This window comes from Sapajus apella, unplaced genomic scaffold, assembly GCF_009761245.1.
Source record: "Sapajus apella isolate SASKATOON/1434 unplaced genomic scaffold, GSC_monkey_1.0 scaffold83, whole genome shotgun sequence".
NCBI classification, from domain to species: domain Eukaryota; kingdom Metazoa; phylum Chordata; class Mammalia; order Primates; family Cebidae; genus Sapajus; species Sapajus apella.
Window position 1 is genome coordinate 1,686,680 of NW_022437023.1, and position 24,201 is coordinate 1,710,880.

Genomic DNA, 24,201 nt, shown 5'->3' on the forward strand with positions numbered 1-24,201 from the left:
TTTTTTCCCTGACTTCTTTCAAATTTTTATCACAGCTTATTTCCCTGTTTTTCCTTTGTTATAGTTACTTGTCTTCTATTTTTCTTCTGTCTCTCTACTCTTAGCTGTTCTTCCTCTTACCTTCGGAGAAGAGGAAGAAAGGTAGGAATGGGGTAAAACAATACTTACAAATAATTCTAGTAGTTTAGAGGAAACTATGGGATTTCTTCCTTGCTTTCTTTCTTTTTTTTAAAGCATGGGATTCTCTGTAGGTGTTGTTTTCTTTAAAAAACTCACCGAAGCTGGGTGTGGTGGCTCACGCCTGTAAGCCAAGCACTTTGGAGGCCAAGGCGGTGGATCACCTGAGGTCAGGAGTTCAAGACCAGCCTGACCAACACGGTGAAACCCCATCTTTAAAAAAAAAAAAAGAGAGAGAGACAATATACTGACAACTTTTAGCCAGGCGTAGTGGCTCACGCCTGTAATCCAAGCACTTTGGAGGTCAAGGCGGGCGGATCACCTGAGGTCAGGAGTTCAAGACCAGCCTGACCAACATGGTGAAACCCTGTCTTAGAAAAAAAAAAAAAAAAAAAAAAACTCACTGAGGTGGGGCATGGTGGCTCGCCCCTGTAATCCCAGCATTTTGGGAGGCTGAGGCAGGAGATCAATTAAGCCCAGGAATTAAGAGACTAGCTTGGGCAACACAACACGACCCTGTTTCTAAAAAACATTTGGGAGGCTGAAGCAGGAGATTACTTTGAGCCCAGGAGTCCAAGGCTGCAGTGAGCTATGGCTGTGCCACCCCACTCCACTCCAGCCTGGGTGACAGAGTGAGACGTTGTCTCAAAAAGTTAAAAATAACTAAAAAAAAAAACTCGCTGAAACAGAGATGGCGTTTTTCTGATGTTGGTATCTGTGTGGTCCCCTCCCCCCCCAACAGAGTCTTGCTCTGTCACCCAGGCTGGAGTGCAGTGGCACAATCTTGGTTCACTGCAACCTCTGCCTCCTGGGTTCAAGTGACTCTCCTGCCTTAGCCTCCCGAGAAAACTGGGATTACAGGCATGTGTCACCACGCCTGGCTAATTTTTGTATTCTTAGTAGAGATGGGGTTTCACCATGTTGGCCATGCTGGTCTCGAACTCTTGACTTCATGATCTGCCTGCCTCAGCCTCCCAAAGTGCTGGGATTATAGGCATGAGCCACTGCGCCCGGTCTCTGTGTGGTTATTAATACATATCATTTGTACCAAAGATTTTAACAGACTTACCTCAAAAATTCCAACTAATCTTCCCAATGTCCCTTTTACTCCAGCCTGAAAAGTGAAAAGAAAAATTAATACACTTGAATTATATTGCTAGCCTCATTCTGAGTCTTCTTAAGCAGTTTACAAAAAAAAACCAAGAGAACACAGCTTGGGCAGACTCCAGATCTGTGAAGTGATACCAGTGTTTTCTGTGTGTCATAGACTGCTAACAGCAGTGTATGCTCTGGGAAGTTAGAATGCCTCTCATTTCTTCTGGTCTCTCTCCCTTCTGCAAAGCCAGCCAAACAGAGCAAGATAATCAAGGCCAAGAAGCCACCATGCCAAAAATATTTTGAGGTATTATTACTTCAGGTCAGGCACAGTGGCTCAATGCCACTTTGGGAGGGTGAAGTGGGAGGATCGCTTGAGGGTAAGAATTCGAGATCAGCCTGGGCAACATAGCAAGGCCCTGCCTCTAAAAATTTTTTTAAAAATTAGCGAGTCAGCCAGGTGCAATGGCTCATACCTGTAATCCCAGCACTTTGGGAGGCCAAGGCAGGTGGATCAAATGAGGTCAGGAATTCAAGATCAGCCTGGCCAACATGGTGAAACCCCATCTCTACTAAAAATACAAAAATTAGCCAGGCATGGTGGCAGGTGCCTATAATACCAGCTACTTGGGAGGCTGAGGCAGGAGAATCGAATCGGTTGAACCTGGGAGGCAGAGGTGGCAGTGAGCCAAGATTGCACCACTGCACTCCAACTTGGCTGACAGAGCAAGGCTCTGTTTCAAAAAACGAATAAAGAAAGAAAAGAAAAGAAAAGAAAAGAAAAGAAAAGAAAAAAGAAAAGAAAAGAAAAGAGAAAGAAAGAAAAAGAAAGAAAAGAAAGAAGAAAAGAAAGAAAGAAAGAAAGAAAAGAAAAAAGAAAAGAGAAAGAAGAAAGAAAGAAAGAAAGAAAAAGAAAAGAAAGAAAAGAAAAGAAAAAAAGAAAGAAAAGAAAAGAGAAAAGAAAAGAAAGCTGACGGATCCCGGACGGCCGATTAGGAGCAGCTCAGGATTGCAGCTCCCAGCGAAGGCGCAGGGTGAGTGGACGCCGCATTTCCAGACGGATTTTTATTGCCCACAGACCAGGAGATTCCCAGGAGGAGGAGCCCCATGGGTCACCAGCGCGGCTGTTTTGCTGGCACCCCAGCATGGCGGTTCTCCTTATAAAATACATGGGTCTGGGCGCTGTTTTAGCTGGCAATTGGAGCTCCTGGGAGAAAGAGTCACCCAGTCAACTGATGAAAAAAAGGGGACTGAAACAGGGAGCCAGGCCAGGAGATTCCCAGGCAAAAAAGCTCCACAAATCTCAGTGCGGCTGTTTCAGCAGATGCAGCGGGTCGCCGCATGGGAAATCACACAGATCCTGGTGCCTTTTCAACAGGCAACTGGAACACCTGGGAGACAGAGTCGACCATTCAACTTAAAAGAAAAAAAAAAAAAAGAGGGCTCTGAGGCAGGGAGCCAGGTGATCAGGCTCGGCTGGTCCCACCCCCACAAAAAAACAGCAATCGGAATCGCTCTGGATTGAGAATTTCACAGCAAGCATAGCTGAACCCTGGACGATCCAGCTCTGTGGGGGAGGAGCATCCGCCATTACCAAGGCAGTCCACCACTACAGAGGTAGTTTGCCATTGCTGAGGCAGTTCTAACTATACCCGTATAAATTGGACTGCAGGGAAGTTCATATGGCAGCTGGGCGGAGCCCACAGCAGCTCAGCAAAGCCTCTGCAGGCAGACAGTGACTAGGCTGCCTCCTCGCTGGGCACCGCAGCCCTGAAAAAAGGCAGCAGCGCAACAGAAGCTCATAAAAAAAGCCCTAACTCCCTGGGACAGAGCACCTGGGGAAAAAAAGGGGGGTTTATGAGTTCTGCTGCAGCAGACTTAAACGTACCTGCCCAGCAGCTCTGAATGAACAACAGAGCTCACAGCTCAGCATTTGAGCTCCTATAAAGGACAGACTGTCTCCTCAAGCAGCTCCCTGACCCCTGTATATACAAAGAGTCACCTCATAAAGGAGAGCTCAGGCTGACATCTGGCGGGTATCCTTCTGGGACAAAGATAGCAGAAGAAGAAACTGGCAGGTACCCTTACTGTTCTGCAGCTGCTGCAGGTGATCCCCAGGCAAGCAGGGCCTGGAGTGGACCTCAGCAGTCCTACAGCAGAGGGGCCTGAATGTTAGAAGGAAAACTAAGAAACAGAAAGAAATAACTTCATCATCAACAAACTGGACATCCACTCAGAGACCCAATCTCAAAGTCAACAACTACAAAGACAACAGGTGGATAAATCCACAAAGATGGGAAGAAACCAGCACAAAAAAGATGAAAACACCCGAAACCAAAACGCCTCTTCTCCTACAAGGGGTCACAACTCCTCACCAGCAAGGGAACTAGGCTGCATGGTGAATGAGTGTGATGAATTGGCAGAATCAGGCTTCAGAAGATTGGTAATAAGAAACTTCTCTGAGCTAAAAGAACATGTTCTAACCCAATGCAAACAAACTAAGAACGTTGAAAAAAGATTTGATGAAATGCTAATGAGAATAAACAACTTAGAGAGGAATATAAGTAAATTGATGGAGCTGAAAAACACAAGAACTTCGTGAAGCATACATAAGTTTCAGCAGCCGAATTGACCAAGCAGAAGAAAGGGTATCAGAGGTCGAAGATCAACTCAATAAATTAAAATAAGAAGGCAAGAATAGAGAAAAAAGGGTAAAAAGGAATGAACAAAGTCTCCAAGAAATATGGGACTATGTGAAAAGACCTAATCTATGTTTGATAGGTGTACTTGAATGTGATGGAGAGAATGAATCCAAGCTGGAAAATACTCTTCAAGATATTATCCAGGAAAACTTCCCCAACCTAGCAAGGCAGGCCAATATTCAAGTCGAGGAAATACAGAGAACACCACAAAGATATTCCTCAAAAACAGCAACCCCAAGGCACACAACTGTCAGATTCACCAGGGTTGAAATGAAGGAGAAAATGCTAAGGGCAGCCAGAGAGAAAGGTCAGGTTACCCACAAAGGGAAGCCCATCAGACTCACAGCAGATCTTTCAGCAGAAACCCTACAAGCCAGAAGAGAACAGGGGCCAATATTCAACATCCTTAAAGAAAAGAACTTTCAACCCAGAATTTCATATCCAGCCAAACTAAGCTTCATAAGTGAAGGAAAAATAAAATCCTTTACGAACAAGCAAGTACTTGGAGATTTCATCACCACCAGGCCAGCTTTACAAGAGCTCCTGAAAGAGGCTCTACACATAGAAAGGAACAACCAGTACCAGCCACTCCAAAAACATACCAAATGGTAAAGAGCATCGACACAATGAAGAAACTGCATCAACTAACGGCCAAAACAGCCAGCTAGCATCAAAATGGCAGGATCAAATTTACACATAACAATATTAACCCTAAATGTAAATGGGCTAAATGCCCCAATCAAAAGACACAGACTGGCAAATTGGATAAAAAGTCAAAACCCATCGGTGTGCTGTATCCAGGAAACCCATCTCACATGCAAGGATATACAAAGGCTCAAAATAAAGGGATGGAGAAAGATTTACCAAGCAAATGGAGAGCAAAAAAAAGCAGGAGTTGCAATTCTCATCTCTGATAAAACAGACTTTAAACCAACAAAGATCAAAAGAGACAAAGAATGGCATTACATTATGGTAAAAGGATCAATGCAACAATAAGAGCTAATGATCCTAAATATATACGCACCCAATACAGGAGCCCCAGATACATAATGCAAGTTCTTAATGACTTACAAAGAGACTTAGGCTCCCACACAATAATAGTGGGAGACTTTAACACCCCATTGTCAGTATTAGACAAATCAACGAGACAGAAAATTAACAAGGATATCCAGGACTTGAACTCAGACCTGGAACAAGCAAACCTAATAGACATTTACAGAACTCTCCACCCCAAATCCACAGAATATACATTCTTCTCAGCACCACATCACACCTACTCTAAAATTGACCACATAATTGGAAGTAAATCACTCCTCAGCAAATGCAAAAGAACGGAAATCATAACAAACAGTCTCTCAGACCACAGTGCAATCAAGTTAGAACTCAGAATTGAGAAACTAACTCAGAACTGCACAGCTTCACGGAAACTGAACAACTGGCTCTTGAATGTTGACTGGGTAAACAATGAAATGAAGGCAGAAATAAAGATGTTCTTCGAAACCAACGAGAACGAAGACACAACATACCAGAATCTATGGGACACATTTAAAGCAGCGTCTAGAGAAAAATATACAGTAATAAATGCCCACATGAGAAGCAAGGAAAGATCTAAAATCGACACCCTATCATCAAAATTCAAAGAGCTAGAGGAGCAAGATCAAAAAAACTCAAAACCTAGCAAAAGACAAGAAATAACTAAGATCAGAGAAGAACGGAAGGAGATAGAGACACAAAAAAACCCTTCAAAAAAAATCAATAAATCTAGGAGCTGGTTTTTCGAAAAGATGAACAAAACAGACAGACCACTAGCCAGATTAATAAAAAAGAAAACAGAGAAGAATCAAATAGATGCAATACAAAATGATAAAGGGGATATCACCACAGATTCCACAGAAATACAAACCATCATCAGAGATTATTACGAACAACTCTATGCATATAAACTAGTAAACCTGGAAGAAATGGATAAATTCCTGGACACGTGCATCCTTCCAAGCCTAAACCAGGAAGAATCCAAAACCCTGAATAGACCAATAACAAGGTCTGAAGTTGAGGCAGCAATTAAGAGCCTACCACCCCAAAAAAAGCCCAGGTCCAGATGGCTTCACAGCCGAATTCTACCAGACAAACAAAGAGGAGCTGGTACCATTCCTTCTAAAACTATTCCAAACAATACCAAAAGAGGGACTCCTTCCCAAATCATTTTATGAGACCAACATCATCCTGATACCAAAACCTGGCAGAGACTCAGCAAGAAAAGAAAACTTCAGGCCAATATCCATGATTAACATAGATGCAAAAATCTTCAATAAAATACTGGCAAACTGACTGCAACAGAACATCAAAAAGCTTATCCACCATGATCAAGTAGGGTTCATCCTGGGGATGCAAGGCTGGTTCAACATACGCAAGTCTATAAGCGTGATTCACCACATAAACAGAACCAAAGACAAAAATCACATGATTACCTCAAATGATACAGAGAAGGCCTTTGACAAAATTCAACAGCCCTTTATGCTAAAAACCCTCAATAAACTAGGTATTGACAGAAGGTATCTCAAAATAATAAAAGCTATTTACGACAAACCAACAGCCAATGTCATACTGAATGGGCAAAAACTGGAAGCATTCCCTTTGAAATCTGGCAATAGACAAGGATGCCCTCTCTCACCAGTCCTATTCAATATAATATTGGAAGTTCTAGCCAGAGCAATCAGGCAAGAAAAAGAAATAAAGGGTATTCAAATAGGAAAGGAGGAAGTCAAATTGTCTCTATTTGCAGACGACATGATTGTGTATCTATAAGACCCCATCGTCTCAGCCCAAAATCTCCTGAAACTGATAAGCAACTTCAGCAAAGTCTCAAGATACAAAATCAATGTGCAAAAATCACAAGCATTCCTATACACCAATAACAGACTTAAAGAGAGCCAAATCAAGAACAAACTGCCATTCACAATTGCTACAAAGAGAATAAAATATCTAGGAATACAACTAACAAGGAACGTAAAGGACCTCTTCAAGGAGAGCTACAAACCACTGCTCAACGAAATAACAGAGGACACAAACAGATGGAGAAACATCCCAAGCTCATGGTTAGGAAGAATCAATATTATGAAAATGGCCATACTGCCCAAACTAATTTACAGATTCAATGCTATCCCCATCAAGCTACCAATGACTTTCTTCACAGAACTGGAAAAAACCACCTTAAACTTCATATGGAACCAAAAGAGAGCCCGCATAGCCAAGTGAATTCTAAGCAAAAAGAACAAAGCAGGAGGCATCACACTACCGGACTTCAAACTATACTACAAGGCTACAGTAATCAAAACAGCATGGTATTGGTACGAAAACAGAGATATAGACCAATGGAACAGAACAGAGGCCTCAGAGGCAACACAACACATCTATAACCATCCAATCTTTGACAAACCTGACAAAAACAAGCAATGGGGAAGGAAGTCCCTGTTTAATAAATGGTGTTGGGAAAACTGGCTAGCCTTGTGCAGAAAGCAGAAACTGGACCCCTTCCTGACACCTTACACTAAAATTAACTCCAGATGGATTAAAGACTTAAACATGGCCGGGCACGGTGGCTCACGCCTGTAATCCCAGCACTTTGGGAGGCCAAGGCGGGCAGATCACGAGGTAAAGAGATCGAGACCATCCTAGCCAATACGGTGAAACCCCATCTCTACTAAAAATACAAAAAATTAGCCAGGCGTGGTGGTGTGTGCCTGTAGTCCCAGCTACTCGGGAGGCTGAGGCAGGAAAGTTGCTTGAAACAAGAAAACGGAAGTTGCAGTGAGCTGGGATTACGCCACTGCACTCCAGCCTGGCGATAGAGCAAGACTGTGTCTCAAAAAAAAAAAAGACTTAAACGTAAGACCTAACACCATAAAAACTCTAGAACAAAACCTAGGCAAAACCATTTAGGACATAGGCATAGGCAAGGACTTCATGACCAAAACACCAAAAGCATTGCCAACAAAAGCAAAAATAGACAAATGGGACCTAATCAAACTCCACAGCTTCTGTAGAGCAAAAGAAACAGTCATTAGAGTTAATTGGCAACCAACAGAATGGGAAAAAATTTTTGCAATCTACTCATCTGACAAAGGGCTAATATCCAGAATCTACAAAGAACTAAAACAGACTTATAAGAAAAAAACAAATAAGCCCATTCAAAAGTGGGCGAAGCACACTTTTGCAAAGTGTTCATACAGACACTTTACAAAAGAAGACATACGTGAGGCCAACAAACATATGAAAAAATGCTCATCATCACTGGTCATTAGAGAAATGCAAATCAAAACTACATTGAGATACCGTCGCACACCAGTTAGAATGGCGATCATTAAAAAATCTGGAGACAACAGATGCTGGAGAAGATGTGGAGAAATAGGAACACTTTTACACTGTTGGTGGGAGTGTAAATTAGTTCAACCAATGTGGAAGACAGTGTGGCGATTCCTCAAGGACCTAGAAATAGAAATTCCATTTGACCCAGCAATCCCAATACTAGGTACATATCCAAAGGATTATAAATCGTTCTACTATAAGGACACATGCACATGAATGTTCATTGCAGCACTGTTTACGATAGCAAAGACCTGGAACCAACCCAAATGCCCACTGATGACAGACTGGACAGGGAAAATGTGGCACATATACACCATGGAATATTATGCAGCCATCAAAAACGATGAGTTTGTGTCCTTTGCAGGGACATGGATGAACCTGAAAACCATCATTCTCAGCAAACTGACACAAGAACAGAAAATCAAACACCACATGTTCTCACTCATAGGTGGGTGTTAAACAATGAGAACACATGGACACAGGGAGGGAAGCATCACACACTGGGGTCTGTTGGGGGGAAATAGGGGAGGGACAGTGAGGGGTGGGAGTTGGGGAGAGATAGCATGGGGAGAAATGCCAGATATAGGTGATGGGGAGGAAGGCAGCAAATCACACTGCCATGTGTGTACCTATGCAACAATCTTGCATGTTCTTCACATGTACCCCAATACCTAAAATGCAATAAAAATAAATAAATAAATAAAAATTAGCCAGTCGTGGCGGCATGCACCTATAGTCCCAGTTACTGGGGACGCTGATGTGAGACAATCACTGAACCCAGGAGTTCAAGGTTGCAATGAGCTATGACTGCATCACTGCACTCCAGTCTGGGTGACAGAGTGAGACCATGTCTCAATCAATCAATTGGCCAGGTACTGTGGCTCATACTTGTAATCTTAGCACTTTGGGAAGCTGATCACTTGAGTTCAGGAGTTCAAGACCAGCCTGGGCAACATGGCGAAACTCCATCTCCACAAAAAATATAAAAATTAGCTGGGCGTGATAGTACACGCCTGCAGTCCCAGCTACTTGGGAGGCTGAGGTGGTAGGGTTGCTTGGGTCTGGGAGGTGGAGGGTGAGCTGAGATCATACCACTGCAATCCAGCCTGGGCAAAAGAGCCAGAGCCTGTCTCTAAATACATACACACACACCTACATAGATCTATAGATTACTTAATTCATTTACTCATTGATTCAACAAATGGCAGGGAGAGGGATGACTTCAGTGATAGTCTCTTTTTTTTTTTTTAAGATGGAGTCTCATTTTGTCACCCAGGCTGGAGTGCAGTAGCACGATCTTGGCTCACTGCAGCCTCTGCCTTCTGGGTTCAAGCAATTCTCCTACCTCAGCCACCCAAGTAGCTGGGACTACAGGCGCCCAGCACCACACCTGGCTGATTTTTTTTTTTTTTTTCGTATTTTTAGTAGAGACGGGGTTTCACTATGTTGGCTAGGCTGGTATTGAACTCCTAACCTCATGATCCGCCCACCTCAGCCTCCCAAAGTGCTGGGATTACAGGCGTGAGCCACCGCGCCTAACCTAGATCTTTTTAATATATGCTTTTATTTTCTCTTTCTTTTCCTTTTCTGAGACAGGGTCTCACTCTGTCACCCAGGCTGGAGTGCAGTTGCACAGTCTTGGCTTACTGCAACCTCTGCCTCCCAGGTTCAAGCAATTCTACTGCCTCAGCCTCCCAAGTAGCTGGGACTACAAGCGTGTGCCATCAAGCCCAGCTAATTTTTATATTTTTGGTAGAGATGGGGTTTCATCATGTTGGCCAGGCTGGTCTTGAACTCCTGACCTCAGGTGATCCGCCCACCTCACCATCTCAAGTAGCTGGGACTACAGGTGCATGCCACCACACCAAGCTAATTAAGTTCTTTTTTGGTAGAGACAAGATCTTGTGTTGCCAAGGCTAGTCTTGAACTCCTAGCCTCAAGCAATTTGCCCACTGTGGCCTCTCAAAGTACTGGGATAACAGGTGTGAGCCACTGGGCCGGGCCTGGATGACATATTTTGAAATTAATTTTTGCTAATTATCTGTCAAGGAACTCTGTTCATTTCTCTTGCCAACATGCCTGCTTTCTCTACCATTTTATATCCATCCCATGTGGCTTTGGTCTACTTGAATGGAAATGTCTACCTTTTCTTAAGTAAGAAAACAGTAAGTTGTCCCTCTACAATTTTAGAAATAACTGCCCTCCACAGCCAGCTAAAACTTGCTAGCGTATACCTCATGAATTAACTGATGAAGCTGCCTGAACAAGTGAAACAAGCTGCCCAGCCAGCCTGGGTTGGAAAGCCAGTTCTGTACTCTGATCCCAGGCAGCCTGAACACACTCCGCTCATCTCCTGAGACACGTCACCTGTGCTCCTGCCAGAGGGCTCTACTAAGGGTCTGGGAGGAGAGCTATTGGGGCAGATGAAGGCCTTGGGGGACAAATGTGAGAAAAGATTTAAGAGGCCTCATTCACCTTTCTCCTCCACAAAGGAGACAGAGCATTCTCTTTAGCAGCTACTATCCTATTATTTTTTTCTTAAACTAAAAGTTTATAAAACAATCTCCAAACTTTTAGGGTATACCTCAACTTAATGTTATGACAATTCAATAGAATTCATTTAAAACTTTTGTGTGGCTGGGCATACTGGCTCATGCCTACAATCCCAGCACTTTGAGAGGCCAAGGCGGGTGAACTGCTTGAGCCCATGAGTACGAGAGCAGCCTGGGCAATATGGTGAAACCCCATCTCTACAAAACACAAAACATCAGCCAGGCATGGTGGCACATATCCGTAGTCCCAGCTACTTGGGAGGCTGAAGTGGGAGGATCACCTAAGCCCAGGAAGTCAGAGCTGCAGTGAGCCACGATTGCACCACTGCACTCCAGTCTGGGCAACAGAAAGACCATGTCTCAAAAGACCAAAACAAAATAACTTCAAAAAACAAAACTTTTATTTAATAATAGTAAACTCTAGCTGGGTGCAGTGGCTCAAGCCTGTAATCCCACCCAAGATGGGTGGATCACCTGAGGTCAGGAGTCTGAGACCAGCCTGATCAACATGGAGAAACCCCATCTCTATTTAAAAAAATAAATAAAATAAAAATAAAAATAACAGTAACCTCTGCATTTGACACTAACATATATCTATGATTCACTCTGCTTGATGTAGTTAAGAAAAACGTAAAAGTACCTATTTAAAATAGACACAAATATGTAAAATCTAGTGTAAATCAAGTAATGCCATTTGTACACCAACATTTCAGGGGTATTTTTCACTTCTAATTAGTCTTCCAACTTATAAAATGTAGATACTAATGATGTTTGTTTGTTTATTTAAAGAGATGATGTCTACGTTGCCCAAACCAGCCTCAAACTCCTGGGATCAAGCAATTCTCCTGCCTCAGCCTCCCGAGTAGCTGGGATTACAGGTGCATGCCACCATACCCAGCTAATGATACTTTTATTTGTCCCTTAGCCTTTCTTTCATAATATTTATGGGATCTAATTAGCAGAATTCTATTTAAAGTGATTTTACTCATAATTCTACAGCATAAAGCAAAGAAATATTTCCATATTTAGAGTTTTAAAAATTGGAATTCAGCATTTTTCTCAGGAAGAGGTCCCCTCTTTAGTACAAGGATTTCAGTTCTTTAAAGTCATAGTGCTGACAAAAAGAAAAATTCCTTGCAGGCAAAGGTTGTCCCAGACAGAATTTACCTTAACTATCTTACTTTTTCACAGTTTTCCCAGACTCAAGAGTCCAACTTTCATCTCCTAGACCTTTCTCAAATGCTGCCACAAGCAATCTGAGAGTGGGTTATTTTTATCTGTCACATGATTCCTGCATGCAGGTTGGGATATGTGTCAGGGCCACATCTGACAGATATTTGGCTCACATATTTGGGATAAGATTGAATTCAGGGGTATATGTAAATTTGGTCCTGTTAGGATGCAGTTTGGATCTGTCTTTCACAAAATTACATGAAAGCAGTTACAATTTCTATCTATATGTCAAAAGCTGCTAATCTAGAGAGGAAGTCTTTATTTAAAGTCCATCTTAGTCGAGAAAATTCTTTTGCCCTTGTCTAGTACTTTAGGCCTAGTTAACAAAGATAATCTGAACAATTGCTTAACCTGTCTTTTTTTTAAGAGACGGGGTCTTGCTCCGTTGCCCAGGCTAACGTGTGTGGTCATAGCTCACTGCAGCCTTGAACTCCTGGGCTCAAGCAATCCTGTCTTAGCCTTCCAAGTAGCTGGGACTACAGGCATGTGCCACCACAATGGGATAATTTCTTTAAAAAAATTTTTTTAGGACAGGTGTGGTGACTCATGCCTGTAATCCCAGCACTTTGGGAGGCCGAGGCAGGCGGATCACCTGAGGTCAGGAGTTTTGAGATCAGCCTGGCCAACATGACGAAACCCCACGTTTACTAAAAACACAAAAATTAGCTGGGTGTGATGGGTGCCTATAATCCCAGCTACTGAGGTGGCTGAGGCAGGAGAATCACTTGAACCTGGGAGGCCGAGACTGCAGTGGACTGAGATTGCACCACTGCACTCCAGCCTGGGTAACACAGCAAGACTATGTCTCATAAAAAAATTTTTTTTTTTAGAGACAGGGTTTTACTATGTTGCCCAGGCTGGTCTTGAAATACTGAGCCTCAAGCGATCCTCCCACCTTGGTCTCCCAAAGAGCTGGGATTATGGGTGTGAGCCACCTGTCTGGCCCTGCTTTTTTAAGAGAAAAAACCACAAGTGTCTCTTTTTCCTTTGAGGTGTTCTACTGGGATTGAGGTATTTCTCTGGAAAGGGCTGGATCCCATCTTTCCCTGTGGCAGTCTCCCTGTGTAGGTACAAAAGCTTAGGCAGAGGCACTAATGGGTGGGTGATGGTTCTTCAAACATGGCCTAAAATGATCCACCGCAGGAATCCTGGCTTTATTGTTTGGTTAGGATGGGCACAAAATGGACCATCATCTTCTGAAATCAGCTTTTCACTCTACAGTGGACATTTTGACTGACACTGATGTCTGCCCAGCCCAAAGGCATTTCCCTTCCCTTGCTGCTATCAGGGAGACCCAGATTCTGTCCAGGTGGGGGCTGTGGTGTACTTTGAGAAGGCATGCCTAAGCAAGGCATAGGAAATTCTGCTCCCCTCTGCAGGGACTGGTTCAGGGGTGCTGCATGTTCAACAGCTTCTTAGAGGCTGCCTCTTGGGGACTTCTGGAAGAGATTTCCCACTATGATAAAAAGGCTGCATAAAACCCCCCTATACTTCCTTGTCAAGTGGGGATGTGAAAGCTGGAGCTGCTATCATCATCTACCCATAAGGGGAAGGCCAAAGAAATCTGGTGAGAAGCTGACCCAGCGCCGTGATGCTGTGGAGCTACTGAAGCAATGAGGTAATAATGGCCAACCTCTGGGCCTTTCGTGTTTCTCACATAACCAATGGTGCTGAAGCCACTTTTAATTAGGTGTTCTGTTATTTGTAGCTGAAAGGTTCTTGCTACTTCTTCCCTTGATTTAAAAGGCAGCTCTCTAAGGAAGAACAAGAACTGTATTCCCCACCCCCTGCAAGAGACAATTACTCACCTGAAATTGGTTCCTGCATGTTTTTATACTTTTATTACTTGGGTATGTAACCACTACTAACAATATTTTCTGCAAGTTTTTCTACTGAATTTAAAAAAAGTATTATACCTTCTGTAACTTTTCCCTCAGTATTATGTTTCAGAGTTTTAGCTATACTGACATAATGTAGTTTTAGGTAATTCATTTTAGTTGTTGAACAGTTATCTATTTTAGGAATTTACCATAATTTATTAATCCATTTGCTTGTCAGTTTAGTTCTGCTATTACTAAAAATGCCACAAAAACCCTCTTGTGGATCTAATTTATCTCCTTGTTACCAGGTGAGAGAGTTTCTCTAAGATTTATACTAAAAGTCAAATTTCTCAGTTACAGAGGATAAGTACTTCCAGATATTATCAAGTTGCTCTATTTTGGTAGATCAACTGCAGGTATGGTGACCGTTTTCCACCTCTCCCTATATCCATAGCCTTTAATATGTGATTCTGCAGTTCTTCCTATCGAGGGATAGAATCTACTTACCCATCCCTATATCTAGGTTGCCTTGTGTCTTGCTTCAGCCAACAGAATATAGAAGAATGGTGTACCAGGTCCAAGCCTAGGCCTCAAGAGGCCTTGTAGTTTCCACTTTTCATCCTGGAACTCTGCCACTGACATTTGAATAAGCCTGAGCTTAGGCTCCTAAAGGATGAAAGACCACAGCTGTCTAGGCTGAGTGGCCTACAGCCAGCTAACCTCCAAACTGTGAGAGTGCATAGCCAAGATCAGCAGAGTTGCCTACTCAATTCAGAGCTGGCTGCAGACATCTGAATAGTCCAGCTGACACCAGAAGTTGACCTTGGCTTGTAAGTAGTAATAAGTACTATTTTAAGTCACTGCATTTTAGAATAGGTTGTTATACAGCAAACTGATATACTCTCCAAAGTACATAGGCAATGTACAAGTTGCCATCTCTCTTGTTCCTATTCAATACTTGGTATTAGTTGTTAGACATTTTCCCTCCCCACTTTTGGGTCAATATAATGCGTGTGAAATTGTATTACATTATATTTTAACTGAAATTGTTTACTTTTTCCTACTTCAATGAACATTCAGATTTCCTCTTTGGGGAGTTATATATTCATATTGTTATTTAACAAGTGACCATCATAAAGGATCTGCAGTTCTTTGTATCTTTTTTTTTTTTTTTGAGACCAGTCTCACTCTGTAGTCCAGGCTGGAGTACAGTGGTTCAATCACAGCTCACTGCAGCCTTGACCTCCTGGGCTCAACCAATCCTTCTGCCTCAGCCTCCTGAGTAGCTGGGACTATAGGCACATGCCACCACAACTGGCTTCATTTTTCATTTTTTAATTATATATATATATATATATATATATATATATATATTTAATTGCATTTTAGGTTCATTTTTATTTTTTAGGTAGAGATGGGATTTTCCCATGTTGCCCAGGCTGGTCTCGAACTCCTGGGTTCAAGAGATTCTCCCACTTCAGCCTCCTTCTTGATACTTATGCTCTGTGGTAAACATTTTCTCCCAATCTGGCACTTGTCTTTTACCCTTGTTTTCAATGTTTTTGCTGAGCGTATGTTATTAGACATGGTTTATTTTACTTATCTTTACCTTTTTGTGTTAGTTATCTTATTTAAGAAACGCATTCCTATTCCTATGGCATAAAATTAGAGTCATGTATCTTTTCAAATTATCTGAGTGTTTTACAGTATGATCCATCTGTAATTTATTTCCAAATAGCCAATGGTCTAGAGACTCCCAGAATGGTCATAGATATTACTATTTTACTAATTTAGTTGTTAATTTATGTACTAATAGCATATGCATATGATTAATACAACTTTATCTTAATACTTGGAATACCCTTCTCTGCTCTTCTTCAACAAAAACTTCTAGTCATTTTTGTACCTTTAGCCATTCATGTAAATGCCAAAAATCTGTTTGTTTGTTTATTTGTTTGTTTGTTTTTTCCAGATATTTTGGCAGTGGTGTACAAAGCTTACTGCAGCCTTGACTTTCTGGGTTCAAGTGATCCTCTCTATTCAGCCTCCTGAGTAGCTGGGACCACAGATGTGTGCCACCATACCAGGCAATTTCTTTTTTTGTAGAACTGGGGTTATTCTGTTGCCCAAGCTAGTCAGAACCAGAAATACAGCTGGTTTTCTTGCATATCAATCTTATCTCCTGCAATCTTTCTAAATGTGCTCACTAGTTCTGTTGTTTTTCTTTTTTTTATAAGTTAATATTCACACCTTCTATAATTAATGACAATTTTCTTTGGAATCTTTACAATTTGTACTTATTTTTCTTGTCTTAATTGCAGTGGCTAAGATCGCAGTTCAATATTAAATGTTAGTATGACAGCAAGCATAACTGTCTTACTCTTATCTGTCATGGGAATGCTTTGAACATTTCAAAAGTACAACGTTTGCTATTGGTTTTATTAGACCCTCTATCAGGTTAAGGAAGTTTATTTTCAGCTTGCTAACAGTTTTCATAATAAATGGGTGTTGAATTTTAATAAGCATTTTTATTAGAATTTGTGCAAATTCTCGTTCGTAAATGAGAATTTACTGTTCTTTTCTAGTTTTAATTATCTAAGATAGAGGTCAGCAAACTACAGCTTGCAGGTCAAATTCATCCTGTCATCAGTTTTTGTAAATACAGTTTTACTGGAACACAGCTATGTCATTCGTTTAAGTATTGTCTATGGCTGCTTTCACATCACAACAGGAGAACTCAGCGGCTATGACAGATACCATATGAATTCTAAAGTCTAAAACATTTACTGTCTGGCCCTTTATAGAAAGTTTGCTATGAGGCCAGGCACGGTGGCTCATGCCCGTAATCACAGCGCTTTGGGAGGCTGAGACAGGGGGATCACTGGAGGTCAGGAGTTCAAGACCAGCCTGGCCAACATGGTGAAAACCCATTTCTACTAAAAATACAAAATCAGCTGGGTATGGTGGCACATGCCAGCTACTCAGTAGGCTGAGGCAGGAGAACTGCTTGAATCTGGGAGGCAGAGGTCACAGTGAACTGAGATCACACCATTGCACTCCAGCCTGGGCGACAAGAGCGAAACTCCGTCTCAAAAAAAAAGTCAGTCTGCTATCGCTGGGCATGGTGGCTCATATCTGTAATCCTAGCACTTTGGGAGGCCAAGGTGGAAAGACTGTGTGAGTCCAGGAGTTTCAGACCAGCCTGAGCAACACAGTGATACCCCATATCTTTTAAAAAAAAAAAAAAAAAAAAAAAAAAAAAAAGGTTTGCTAATCATTAGTCAAGATCTTACCAGTCTTATTATAAATTGTTCTACTATAAGGACACATGCACACGAATGTTCACTGCAGCACTGTTTACAATAGCAAAGACCTGGAACCAACCCAAATGCCCATCGATGATAGACTGGACAGGGAAAATGTGGCACATATACACCATGGAATACTATGCAGCCATCAAAAACGATGAGTTTGTGTCCTTTGTAGGGACATGGATGAACCTGGAAACCATCATTTTCAGCAATCTGACACAAGAGCAGAAAATCAAACACCACATGTTCTCACTCATAGGCGGGTGTTGAACAATGAGAACACATGGATACAGGGAGGGGAGCACTACACACTGGGGTCTGTTGGGGGGAAATAGGGGAGGGAAAGCGGGGAGTGGGGAGTTGGGGAGAGATAGCATGGGGAGAAATGCCAGATACAGGTGAAGGGGAGGACGGCAGCAAATCACACTGCCACATGTGTACCTATGCAACAATCTTGCATGTTCTTCACATGTACCCCAAAACCTAAAATGCAATAAAAAAAAAAAAGAAAAAAAAAAAAGATCTTACCAGTCTTACAAAAGGTATGCAGCTATCCTCCTCTGAACAGTCTTCAAGAATATACATATATAAATATTTCAGTAAAATTAGTCTGATCTTGGTATTTTTTTTGGCAGGAAGCAAGGTGATTACCACATAATTTCTTTAAGGACTAATAATCTACACACAGGTTTTCAACTTTTTCTTTTTCTTTCTTTCTTTTTTGAGAAAGGCTCTCATTCTGTCTCCCAGTCTGTCTCCCAGTCTGGAGTGCAGTGGCACAGATCATGGCTCACTGCAGCCTTGACCACCCAGGCTAAAGCGATCCTCCTACCTCAGCCTCCTGAGTAGCTGGGACAACAGGCTGCACCATCATGCCCAGCTAATTATAAAACTTTTTGGAGAGATGAGGTCTTACTATATTGCCCACGCTGGTCTTGAACTCCTGGGCTCGAGTGATCCTCCTGCTTTCGCCTCCCAAAGTGCTGGGATTACAGGCATGAGCCACTGTTCCCAGTCTGAATTTTTTGAAAAGTAAATTTGGGTAGGAGTTTCTGGAAAATTTCTATGAAAGTTTTCAAGTCTTTCTGTTTGTAGCTCTTTGTAACATTCTTATAATTTAAAAGCCTCTATTATAAATCTGTGGTTATTTCCTTTTGTTCATTTATTTGTGTCTTCTTTCTTTTATCAATCTTGCCAGTTTATTTTATTAGACAAAAATAACCCACTTTTGGTTTTGTTTGTCATTTCCATTTTTCTATTAATTTCTACCCCTTTCCTTATTATTTCTATCCCTTTACTTCCTTTGGGCTTACTCTTGCTTTTTCCAGCTTCTTGAGTTGACTGCTTAATTTATTTAATGTCCATTTAAGTTTCTAATATAAACATCTAAGTGTCAAAGAACTGACTGAGCTGTATCCTGTAAGTCATGAAGTAGAGTGCTTTCGTAGTTCTTCAGCTCTATTTGCTTACTTCCATGATGATTTGTGCTTTAACTCATGGATTACTTAGAACATTTGTTTCCAAACCTATGTTTCTCTCTCTTTCACGCTGGCTCTGTTGTTGATTTCTGATTTCACTGCATTCTATCAGAGTATATATAGTCTATAATACTGATGCTATGGAATGTTAGTAATTCCTTTACAACTTAACATATGGTTAAGTTTTTCTAATTCTTCCATGCATGCTTGAAAAATTACGTATTCTTTGTTGGGTGGAAGGTTATCTCTCAACATAGCTATGTGCTCAATCTTGTTAACGATGTTTTATTTGCCACTTTTTCAACTGCTTTCTAAATGAGATTTTATTGTTCTTCGTAGGGACTATCAAGCACAAAATGAGATGCTTTGAAGTCTTCAACACGGCTACTGAGTTGTCGACTTTCCCCCATAACTCTTGACAATTTTTACTTTATATTGATGAAGGTTTACTAGGTGTACATACGTTCATGCCTACTATACTGTCTTGGCAGTCCTTAAATTTACTTCCTGTGTAGCAAGCTTTGTGATAAGCAGCTTGCATTTGCAAGTACATGGAATTAAGAGAACGCTGTTAAGTGGCAACTCAGACGGATAAGTTAGATTTGTCTAAATCCAGCAGCTGTTGGTAGTTTAATGATTGTGGAATCTCCAGAGGCAAGGGTTGCATTTAGAATTTGCTGAAGCCACTGTTAATTATATTGAAGTCAATGGAAAGTAAGCTGTGGATATACTTCCTAATGACTAAAAATCCTTTCCTGGAATGTGGAGCTGGATGGGAAAGCAAACACAACTGTTTTGGAAGACTCTTCTGGACTCAGTTCATTTCTCAGAAGGCGACTGGCTCCTATCCCAGTAATTCCGCCTCTATTCAGGGCTCCAACACAAACCAGCTCAAATACAGTACTATATTCTCTAACAGGGCACATTCTAATTTGCACACTTAGCCACTGAACTTACTATTCATCAATGGGTAGCATTCAATATGTGTTATAACACAGACCACTAGACTGAGTACAAAGGTATCTTTAATTCCAGTTTTTAAAAAGTGGTTAAAAAGTAACTTAGGGTAGTTATTTGCACTGAAAGTATGCTAACAGTAAAATATCTTTAAATTAGGCTCTCCTAGTCAATTAAAAATACCAGTTCCTTGACTAAGGAGCCATTCTTTTTTACATGCTCCTTGCTTTTGAGATAAATCATACACAGAAATGAGTGAATTTACAACACTGTGGCCTATGTGCAATGTGTGAAGGAGTCCATCTATTAAAAGCAAGATACTCCTGTGTAGTATCTGAGAGAAGCAAAAACATTTATATCATTACTTTCAAACGAAAAAGAGAAGAGATATAATTCTGAAACGCTGGGTGTGGAGTTACATATCTGTAATCCCAGCTACTTAGAAGGTTGGGTAGGAGGACTGCATTAAGTCCAGGAGTTCAAGACCAGCCTGGGCAACATATCAAGACCCTGTCTCTAAAAATAACGATAATAATAACAAAAATAATAATTCTAAAACTTAAAAAAAGTTGAGGCCAGGTGCGAGAGCTCATGCCTGTAATGCCAGCACTTTTGGAGGCTGAGGCAAGAGGATGGCTTAAAAGCCAGGAGTTTGAGATCAGCCAGGGCAACAAAGCGAGACCCTAACTCTACAAAAATAATTAGCCAGGCATGGTGGCATGCCTGTAGTCTTAGCCACTCAGGATGCTGAGGTGAGAGAATTGCTTGAGCCCAGGAGTTTGAGCTTCCAGTGAGCTATGACTACACCACTGTTCTCCAGTCTGGGCAAGAGTGAGAACCTGTCTGTAAAAATTTTAACAAAAAATGTAGTCGTAGATTACATATCTTACCTCTTCCTCCAAGGAACTCATTAAAATGGAAGTAGGGTAAGAACAAAAGAAAGAAGAGAAAAATAAGAGCTCAATTAAAACCACAAAAGGCCAAGAAAGAATGGAAAACAAGAACAGAAACAGAGAACAAAGAGCAATGGATAGAAAGCTACCGAACATGGTGGATATTAATCCAACTACATTAACAATCACTTTAAACATCAATAGTCTAAATACATCAATTAAAAGATAGGGTTGGGTGCAGTGGCTCATGCCTATAATCTCAGCACTTTGGGAGGCTGAGGTGGATGGATCACTTGACGTCAGGAGTTTGAGACCAGCCTGGCCAACAGGGCGAAAACCCATCTCTACTAAAAATACAAAAATTAACTGGGCATGGTAGCACATGCCTGTAATCCCAGCTACTCAGGAGGCTGAGGTTGCTGGAAGCTGAGATTGTGCCACTGCACTTCAGCCTGGGAGACAGGGAAAAACTCTATCTCAAAAAGCAAAGATTAAAAAAACAACAACAAAAAACAAAGGCCAGGTGTGGTGGCTCACGCCAGTAATCCCAGCACTTTGGGAGGCGGAGGTAGGAAGATCGCTTGAGCCTGGAAGTTCCAGATCAGCCAGGGAAACACAAGGAGACCCTGTCTCTGCAAGAAATAAATAACTAGCTGGATACAGTGATGTGTGCCTACATGTAATCACAGTTAAGAAGCTGAGGTGGGAGGATTGCTTGAGCCGGGAAGGTCAAGGATGCAATGAGCACTGATTGCACCACTGCACTCCAGCCTGGGTGGGAGACAGAGTGAGATCTTCTCTCAAAAAAAAAAAAAAAAAAAGAGAATAAGACTGTCAGAGTGCATCACAGTAGAGTCATCTAATATGTTGTCTACAAGAAACCCACTTTAAGTATAAAAACACATACCTTAAAAGTAAAGGGACGGAGAGTGATACATACCAAGCTAATACTAATCTTATGAAAGCAGGAATAACTACATTTATCTCAGAAAAAGCAGACTTCAGAGCACGGAAAGTTACCAGGAATAGAGAAATATTATATAATGATAAAGAGGTCAGTTCTACAAGATGACAATGATAATCCTTAATGTGTATATGCCTAACAACAGAACATCAAAATACATGAGGCAAAAATGGATAGAACTGCAACAAGAAGCAGAAGAATCCATTATTACTGTTGGGGACTTCAATAACCTCCTATCAGAAAGAGGCAGATCTAGGTGGCAGAAAATCAAATGTATATCTGTGATCTCTATAGACCATTTCATCCAACAATAGCAGAATACACATTAATCTCAAGCTCACATGGAACATTCAACAAGACAGACCACATTCTGGACTACAAGACACACCTTAACAAATTTAAAAAAACAGTAATCATAAAAATGTATGCTCTCGGACCACAATGGAGTTAAGAAATCAATTAACTTGGCTGGGCATGGTGGTTCACGCCCATAATCCTAGCATTTTGGGAGGCCGGGATGGGAGGATTGCCTGACTTCAGGAGTTCAAGACCAGGCTGGGCAACATAATGAGACCCTATCTCCAAAAAAAAGGGAAAAAAATCAATAACTGAAATAGGAAAATCCCCCAATATTTGAAGATCAAACACACTTCTAAATAACATATGAAAGCAGAAATCTCAAGAAAATATTTGAATAAAAATAAAAATATAATATCAATTTGTGGGAGGCAGTGAAAGTGGTGCTTAGAGGAAAACTTCTTGAGACCGAGTTTCACACTGTTGCCCAGGCTGGAGTGCAGTGGCATGATCTCGGTTCACTGCAACCTCCGCCTCCCAGGTTTCAAGCGATTTTTTTTTTCAATTAAAATATGTGAGCATAAAAAAATAAATAAATAAACCCTGGCTGGGCACAGTGGCTCATGCCTATAATCCCAGCACTTTGGGAGGCCAAGGTGAGTGGATCACTTGAGGCCAGGAGTTTGAGACCAGCTTGGCCAACATGGCGAAACCCCATTTCTATAAAAATGTAAAAATTAGGTAGGCGTGGGGGCTTGTGCCTATATCCCAGCTACTTGCAGGAGCTGAGGGAGACTCACTTGAACCTGGGAAGTGGGTGCTGCAGTGAACTGGGATCTCGCCACTACATTCCAGACTCATTGAGAGTAAGACTGTGTCTCAAAAAAAAAAGGTGGGGGGGGCCAGACTCGGTGGCTCACGCCTGAAATCCCAACACTTTGGGAGGCCGAGGCAGGTGGATCATGAGGTCAGGAGATTGAGAACATCCTGGCCAACATGGTGAAACCCCATCTCTACTAAAAACACAAAAAACTAGCCAGGCGTGGCGGCACGCACCTGTAGTCCCAGCTACTCGGGAGGCTGAAGCAGAAGAACTGCTTGAGCCCAGGAGGCGAAGCTGCAGTGAGCTGAGATTGCACCACTGCACGCCAGCCTGGGCGACAGAGTGAGACTCTGTCTCAAGAAAAAAATAAATAAATTAAAACCCTAATGCCAAAAGTAGTTTCTTTCCTAACTATATAGTTAAAGTAACCTAAAATTATTCATATAGTTCATTAACTTAACTAGCATCTTCCTGACAAAAGTAACAGGGTGATGGGAGGGGAAAAGAGAGGATGAAAGCCCAGGGCTTTGGGAGATACTCCTGAGGATTCAGGTCGTAAGTCACTGTGTGATTCAAGGCCTTTTTAGTCTTATTTTATAATAAAATTTATAGAATAAATTTTATTTATTTTATTTATAATAATACCTAGCATTTGAGTTCTTACTAAATGTCTACCTGTGAAGTAGGTATTATCATGATTTGTACACTCCAGACAAGAAAACTGATACCTAGAGGTGACAAATAATTTGCCAATACTATGCAGTTAAGTATCAGCTCCAGGATTAGAACCTAGGTTTCTTTGATTTTAAAGCCTATGCATGTACTAACCTCCTGATCTCTGCTGCTGGGAAAATAAATCAAAACACCTTCTGCAGGGGAGATAAGTTTATTTGAATGGAACCTTAAATTATTTTTTGAATTTGAAGTTACTACAGGGTAGTATTACATAAATCTTCTATCTTTTAGACTACCTGAAAATCTGAAAAATCTGTATGACTAGCTTTAAAAAGGGAGTGGAGGGGAACAAACACTTAAGAAAAACTGGTTTTGCAGTCTTAAGTGATTCTGGTTCTTGTATTATCTGAAAGTCTCCTCAATTTTCTAGCTCTCACTTTAAAGGCATAAGTGGCAGTTTCAGTTTTGAAAGGACAAAAAAATTCAACTTTGTCAAATATCACTACAAAGGTGGTCTTGTTCTTTCTGAAACATTTAATATCACATCTATTATATTCACTCATCAGAGGTGAATAGTTTCTTTGAAAGCAGCAATAAGCTGCACCTAACTTTCTTATTCGCAATCTGCGAAATGACAACATTTTCTATTTTAGACATTCTAATAGGTGTGTGGTGGCATCTCACTATTGGATGGCATTAAAGGTAATTTATTTCATTAAAAAAAAATTTTTTTTTTTTTGAGACGGAGTTTCACTCATGTTACCCAGGCTGGAGTGCAATGGCGCGATCTCGGCTCACCGCAACCTCCGCCTCCTGGGTTCAGGCAATTCTCCTGCCTCAGCCTCCTGAGTAGCTGGGA

General features: G+C 41.4%; 1 protein-coding gene across 1 annotated transcript in view; it reads right to left on the reverse strand.

Moving 5' to 3' along the window:
- The window catches only part of NUDT3 (nudix hydrolase 3), a 124,047-nt gene that overhangs the window by 16,882 nt on the left and 82,964 nt on the right, over positions 1 to 24,201 (reverse strand). The window contains exon 3 of the mRNA XM_032253442.1: positions 1,247 to 1,291. Within this exon, the coding sequence (XP_032109333.1) occupies positions 1,247 to 1,291 (45 nt within the window). The remainder of the gene's footprint in view (positions 1 to 1,246; positions 1,292 to 24,201) is intronic.